General features: G+C 35.9%; 1 protein-coding gene across 1 annotated transcript; it reads left to right on the forward strand.

The window, feature by feature from the left end:
• Window positions 1-55: 55 nt before the first annotated feature.
• On the forward strand, window positions 56-7,275 carry ccnq (cyclin Q). Its single transcript, XM_051880226.1, has 5 exons — window positions 56-317; window positions 472-655; window positions 740-872; window positions 2,447-2,665; window positions 6,430-7,275. The coding sequence occupies exons 1-5, from the start codon at window positions 200-202 to the stop codon at window positions 6,517-6,519; spliced, it is 744 nt and encodes a 247-aa protein (XP_051736186.1). The 5' UTR covers window positions 56-199; the 3' UTR covers window positions 6,520-7,275.
• The last annotated feature ends 221 nt before the right edge of the window (window positions 7,276-7,496 follow it).

The following is a 7,496-nucleotide window of genomic DNA, read 5'->3' on the forward strand; positions in this document are numbered from 1 at the left end:
TTGTCTTCCCGTACGTTGGGGGCGCTGTAGACCATTGGAGCACTACGTTGGTCTCTTAACGATCAGCCGAAGTAAAGTCAATATTTTTTGCGCACGAATATTGACTATGTAGTTGTTCCGTTGTAAAATGCACACAAACAGTAAGTCTAAACGGAATAATACGCTTTGAAGCTATAACCAGTTTGTTGCAAGACGTAAAATGAGCACGCAGGCGTCAACATCTGCAGGTGTCAATGAGGCGAGAGGCAGAGGAAGTACTGAATATGTCGAGGACTCCAAAATACACTTCAGAGTATGCCGGTTTATCATCGAGACTGGTATTTGCAATTCGCAATCTGAAATGTTTAGAGATGTGTTTTTAATTTCAATTACTGTTGGAATTGTATATACTGCTTGTTCATTATCATTGTCAAAGGTTGAATTGCTTTGCAGTTTCTAATTGAATGCATCCAATGTTTTCCACATCTGTAGGAGTGAAGTTAGGCATGAGATCTGTGCCAATGGCTACAGCATGTGTGCTGTATCACAGGTTCTTCCAGTCTGCCAGTTTGCAGGTCTATGAGCCTTACCTAGTGGCCATGTCTGCCATCTACCTTGCAGGCAAAGTAGAAGAGCAGCATCTCAGGACAAGAGATATAATCAATGTCTGTCACAGGTATAAAAGGGGATATTAAATAGCTGTTTAGTTTTCAAGCTCAATGCATAGTAGCTCACTTGTTCTTTTTCTTCTTCGATCTAGGTATTTTCACCCAGACAGTGAACCACTGGAACTGGATGGGAAGTTCTGGGAGTTGAGGGACAGTATAGTACAGTGTGAGCTCCTCATCCTTCGGCAGCTTAACTTCCAAGTGTCCTTTGAGCATCCACACAAGGTAATGCAGTTAGCAATGCTAGCTTTTTTTGTATCCGCGGTATATCTGTTGTCCAGAGAAAAGTAAAGTTGTATAGGTTGAAATAACATGGGCTAAGCAAATGATGAATTCATTCATGAATTCAGAATTCATTTTTGGGTGAACTATTGCATCAGACTTTTTGCCTGGATGGTTTGCAAATTGAAGTCTATAGAATGTATATTGTACCTTGTGTTTAAAATAATACTAATGCTCTACTGTAATCAATTTACAATAACGAAGTAAAGAACTAGTTTTGCTAAATCAAATGCCGCATTTAATCACAAGGTAACTGTAAAATGCAAGTTAATGTGCTTTTTTTCCACAGACATGCACTTTTTATTACTTTAAAATCAGGGTTATTATTGTTAACTAAACTTTTTATTGCTAATAGAAATGAAGGTAGAATAAAATATAAATATAATGTGAAATATTAAACTAAATGAAAATAAGTTGAAACATTAAAACGACTACTTGGGAATAAATGAAACTAAAATTGCGGTATAAATTAATGAATACTAAATAGTAATATTTACAAAACTGAAAATATTAATAAAAACTATAATATATAAGTTATACTGGTGTATGCAAAATCTTTCATATTTGAATTTATTCAATATTATTGTTTTTATTGATGTCTTTTATTCATTTCTTTTATTAATTTTTCCTTGTTAAAGGGTTAGTTCACCCAAAAATGAAAATTCTGTCATTAATTACTCACCCTCATGTCATTCCACACCCGTAAGACCTTCGTTCATCTTCGGAACACAAATTAAGATATTTTTGATGAAATCTATGAGCTATCTGGTCTCCAATAGACTGTAACACAACGACCAATTTCAAGGCCCAGAAAGGTAGTGAAGACATCATTAAAATAGTCCACATGACTGCAGTGGTTCAAGCTTAATGTTATGAAGCGACGAGAACACTTTTTGTACGCAAAAAACAAACAAAAATAATGACTTTATTCAACAGTTTCTTCTCTTTTTTCGTCTCCTACGCAGTTGATGTAGTAAACACAGTGCGGGCTTCCGGGTTCTACATCAGAACGCCAGCTCAGTGTTGGCCGACGCTGGTCATGTGAACATCGTGAAGCATGCGTGTGATGCTGACACAGGAGCTGGACAATAATGAGTCGCCGTTCTGACGTAGAACCTGTAAGCACTGCTCTGTGTTTACTACGTAAACAGCGTGGTCGTTGTGTGGCAGTCTGTCGGAGACCAGATAGTTCTCAGATTTCATCAAAAATATCTTAATTTGTGTTCCAAAGACGAACGAAGGTCTTACGGGTTTGGAACAACATGAGGGTGAGTAATTAATGACAGAAAAGTAATTTTTGGGTGAACTAAACCTTTAAAGTGGCGTCACTGGCAGAAGTTACGTACAATGCCAAGACTTAATGGATTGATTTATTATTTTCATTCTCAATTGTTAACAATTTTATCAATTATATGTTGCAGCATTACTCTTATCTTTGTACCTTCTCTAACTAATGCTTTCAAAACGTAATTTATATTTTTGCCCCTTTTAACAAACTTCTTTTTGCTGCTCCTCAGTACCTGCTGCACTACCTGCTCTCTGTGAGGAGTCTGTTAAATCGCCATGCCTGGTCTCGGACCCCCATCGCAGAGACTGCCCTGGCTGTATTAAAAGACAGTTACCATGGCTCTGTGTGTGTCCGCCATAAGCCTCAACACCTTGCCCTCACCTCCCTCTATCTTGCTCTCCAGACGTATGGAGTGCAGCTCCCCAGAGGAGAACTAGAGTGGTGGCAGGTAGGAGTTTTACAGTTTCATGTGGCGAAAAACATAAAATGTTCGGGCAGCATTTGGGTCATGCTGTGTCTGCATTGAGTCACTGAGACTGAACGTTGACTAGTTTGAGTCTTACTTGTGCCAGAGCTGAATCAGGCATCAATTGAGCCACGATTGCAGTAACCTTTAGAGTGCTGGATGTTGTTCCCATGGCAATAGGGGCACCTAATGGTTGCTGCCTGGGCTGAGAGAAATAGCTTTGTCTTTCACACAAGTTCCCTTGGTGACACCCCCAAGTAATATTTAAAAAGAAAAAAACAAACCATTTCATGTGTTTCAAAGCCACTTGCTTTGCTTCAGTTTCCTAGAATTCTGTTAAGTGCTGTCACAAGAATTCAATAGACTTTGTATTCGCAATTTAAGACACAATTTTTTTTTCTAGACAATCATAGAGGCTATGTAGTCTTGCGGCATAATTCCTGGTATTCATTTTATCTTATTCTGGCCAATAATCATATTTTTAGACAAGAAAAGAGCATCTGGCATATAAAGCGACCAACCTCAAGTTTGTTTTGCTTTATGTGTTGTTTAATGCAGGGATATCTGACTTAAGCCAAAATAATGATGTGAAAAATGTATTCAAATAAGTCTGGCAGTGTCTGCAAATGATTTTACAGAAATCATTGAAAAAAGAGTTCATTTTTCCTGTTTCGGAGCGCGTATCAAACTGCCAAAGTCACGTGATTTCAGTAAACGAGGCTTCGTTACATCATAAGTGTTTCGAAATTTCAATGGTTCACCAGTGGGGCATGACTTTGCCAGTTTGATACACGCTCCGAACCACTGATTCGAAACAAGTGTAGCAGTGTGTTTTGAAATCACCCATCACTAGATATTGTTAAATAAAGTTATTTGTTTTTTTGGTGCACAAAAAGTATTCTTGTCACTTCATAACATTAAGGTTGAACCAACGTAGTCACATGAACTGTTTTAAATATGTCTTTAGTAGCTTTCTGGGCATTGAAAGAGTTAATTGTCTTGCTGGCAATGCAGGCCTCACTAAGCCATCGGATTTTATCAAAAATATCTTAATTTGTTTTCCGAAAATGAACGAATTAATGACAGAATTTTCATTTTTGGGTGAACTAACCCTTTAAAACAAATATCACCTCTGGACATCACTTTTGGCCACTGCTGTAAATATTACTTGTATGTATTTAAAAATGTATTTTATCCATGGGACACAGGCATTTTATTTCCTTATTATATTTGTTTTATTCATTATGTTTGCTAAAGCAATGTTTTCCATTTAAAATTTATGAAAAATAGTTGGCCAGAGAAATGTACAGTTTCTTTATTCCAATAGTTTGGGGAAGGGGCTTACATTTGTTAAATAATTGTGGAATGCGAAAGGTTATTTTCTGCAGTTGTATATGATGTTTAGTGTTATTTGATGCATGTAGAGATCGGGATTGATACCAGAATATCAGCCAAAATATCGGTTATGACTTATAAATCCAAAAATATTTGAATACAAAATATAAATAATTATTGGTTATTATTAAATATAATAATTATCACAGTCAAAATTTCTATATCGGTGCATCCCTGTGTGATGCCATCTGAGCCTAAAAATTAGCAGATTTTAGGCTTTTGGTACTATTGGTAACTTGTTTCATGGAACATTCAATCTAGTTAAATTTACCATGCCCCACTCTCTGGTTTTGAGCACCTTCCTCTCACTCGTGTTGGGTTTCCTGTTTACAATGACCTATTTAGAATAGACATTTGAGGTAAACATGTAGCCACTGCAAGTCGACTTAGAGGAAACTGAAACTGGTCATTCTGTTTCAACTCAACCAGAGGTCCCTGGGTAAAAAAATTTGATTTTGATCATTTCTTTTTTTGGTGAAAGACATGCATAAATGAAGAAGAAAGCCAAAATATTAAATGTCATGGATGAGACATGTTTACTGAGAAATTCAATATTATGTAGAGGGGGATGAAAACGATCATTTTCACTAGAGTTTTGGAGCCAAATTACAGGGGGGTAAAAATTAGTTTATGAAGATAGCAGCATCATTTATTTTTACAGAGAGATTGGTAGGTCTATTAGTTAAATCTGTTGACTTTAGCAATCTTTGTTGTATTATGTGCCAATGATGACAGTTCCAAAATGGTAAAAAACATTTCTTCTTTTTCCAAAGTTTGCATGCCTGTAATTCAAGAAGTATTAAAGATATCTGAAAGATTCTGGTTCTTAATAAACTTCTCTTTTGGAGTCTTCATTTTAAAGGCCTTATATGGTTCAATCCGAGAGATATGGGGATCCCAATGTGCCTCTATTCAAATTGTAGAATTTTACCAATTTTCAGTGGTTGAAAATTTATTGTATTTAAAAAAGAATGTCTGAAGAACAAATATTATTGAAAGAAGAAATGTATCTTGCTTCCCTATATCAAAACAATTGCATAGAACATACCTGTCTGAGTCCCAAAAATGTTTTTTATTTGGCTGCCTGTAACTCAAGAAGTGTTAAAAATATCTCCATGTCCAAATTGTTGAATTTTCAACCAATTTTCAATGGTTGAAAACCAAATGTGATTTTGTTTATCCAGTCATGACTGTTGACACTGCATATATGCAAATAAGAACAGTAACCCAGACTTTCAGTATGTATAGTATGACATGTCAGATTATGAATAACCAGGATTAATTGTTAACTCCAGGTGAAGTATGAACAGTGTGAAACGGGAAATAAGAAACCCAAGATCCCATTTACCTGGGTTTAGAATTACCCGGGATGAACTATTTCAAGTGTAAGAGACCTTTCCAATATGCCACGATTCCACCAAATATGCCCTTTAGCAGTGGATACTACTCAATCTATGACTGCGCTTCACGTTGTGATATCTTAGACTTAGCAAGTTAACTGAGCAAGTTAATGTGCCACAACTTGACTTTTTTTAGTGTATTTTTGGCACTCAGATGGGTATGTTCTATTCAAATGTTTTAGATCAAGGGAAACAAGCTATATTTCTAGTTTCAACATTTGGTTTTTTGAACATTGAAAATGTGTAATATTCAATAATTTGGACGTGGAGCTGCATTGAGATCCCCATATCTATGAGATTGAACCATGTAGGGTCTTAAAAATTACCATACCAAAAGAAAAGTTCACTAAGAACCAGAATGTCAAATCATACTTATTGAGTTACAGGCACGCAGAAAAATAATATTTATGGCACTCAAACACAAATGTTCTATGCAATTGTTTTCATAGAGGGAAACAATATACATTTCTAGTTTCAACATTATTTATTCTTCAGACATTCCTCTTTAAAAGGAAAACAAGTATTAGCTGTGTGCAAAGTGACCCACATTTGGTGGGTCACAATGGTGCCATAGGTGAAAATGGTCATTTTGACCCCGCTCTACAAAATAGTGGATTGCTCAATAAACATTCATCCATGGCATTTAATATTTTGGTTTTCATCACTATTTATGTTTGTCTTCCTCCAGAAAAAAAAAAAAATGAACAAAATCAAAAATTTGAATTCAAAAATTCCGAAATTTGATTTGACATGGAATGACCCAGCAGTTGTTTCACTAAACTGCAAGAACAACACTACAACACACCTATTATTAATTACCAGAACTAATATTTAGTTGTCATCTCAGATATAGGGTGCAGGTAGACCAGCTCTGGGATCTGTATTAATGATTGATTTTTTTTTTTTTGTTTGTTTGTTTGTTTGTTTATTTGTTTGCTTGTCTCTCTGCAGGTTGTTTGTGCAGACATCACCAAGACTCAGATTGAGACCATCATGATTGAATTGCTGCATCTCTATGACATGGAGGCCAAGTGTACCTGAGGGACAAAAAAAATGAAACTGGTACTAAAACACTGATATGGAAATGACATACTGATCACTTGAGATCTGTGACACCTGGATTCATCCCTCTTTCTTTTGATGTTGTGATGTAACCTAATGTAAGCTCTACATGTTAATTACATCACAGAACATGAAGGTTTAAAAGGCTCTTCAAGAATTAAGAATGATGAGCGGAATTTAGATATATATAGGTACAGGCTTTTTAAGTGGAAGTATGAAAATCAGACTTTAGCCACACCACATCAATCAATTCTCAGCCACCGACCTACTTTCTTCTCCTACCTTGTGCTATTTTTCCCCTAAAGAGGGGGAGAGAAATTACAAAAGAGATGAAATAGCTGGTTTAAGGAAGAATGAAACAAAAGAAGAGCCATCCTGCCCCCCGAGCTAAATTGTGAGGTAAAACGTCGTGAGATCTGGGCCATTTCTTTTATATTTTCTAATTTAATTACTCTCCTCCTCTCCCTACAGAACTTGTCCCAGTAGGCTTCTTTATGTGGCTCCCAAAAGCAGAATTACTGTATGCTGTAAAGCAAAGCACCATCATTTTTTTAGACACCAGACTTCTATTTCAAACTTCAAAAAAAAAAAAAAAAAAACACTGATGAAAACTTTTCATATTCTCAGCTTCTGATGAACATGAACTGACAGACGAATGGTTCCAAGGTCTATATTTAAAAATGTAATTTCTAATAAACATTTTTTGCTCTTGTTTTTTGAAACAGCACCTTTAAATAGTCTTTCTTTGTAGTTTTTTCCCATCTATGATGTTCTACTTCAAATTTCTGGATCTAGTTAGGTCAGGACATCGCTCTAGAGTGGATCTTAATAAGTTACTATGGCAACTGCTATTGTGGAGGTAGCCTTTGAAACATACAAATGTGAGACTCCATTATAGCACACCTGTCAACCTCAGCACATCAAATAATTGCGGTCTGGAAAATGTACTAATTTAG

The sequence above is a fragment of the Ctenopharyngodon idella genome, chromosome 22 (genome assembly GCF_019924925.1).
Source record: "Ctenopharyngodon idella isolate HZGC_01 chromosome 22, HZGC01, whole genome shotgun sequence".
NCBI lineage: Eukaryota > Metazoa > Chordata > Actinopteri > Cypriniformes > Xenocyprididae > Ctenopharyngodon > Ctenopharyngodon idella.

Excerpts from the sequence above, each read along its gene's own strand:
- ccnq (XM_051880226.1), top strand. The coding sequence starts at position 200 with ATGAGCACGCAGGCGTCAACATCTGCAGGTGTCAATGAGGCGAGAGGC. Across the intron at positions 656-739 it reads ATAATCAATGTCTGTCACAG|GTATTTTCACCCAGACAGTG; the intron begins GTATAAAAGGGG and ends TCTTCGATCTAG. Across the intron at positions 873-2,446 it reads CCTTTGAGCATCCACACAAG|TACCTGCTGCACTACCTGCT; the intron begins GTAATGCAGTTA and ends GCTGCTCCTCAG.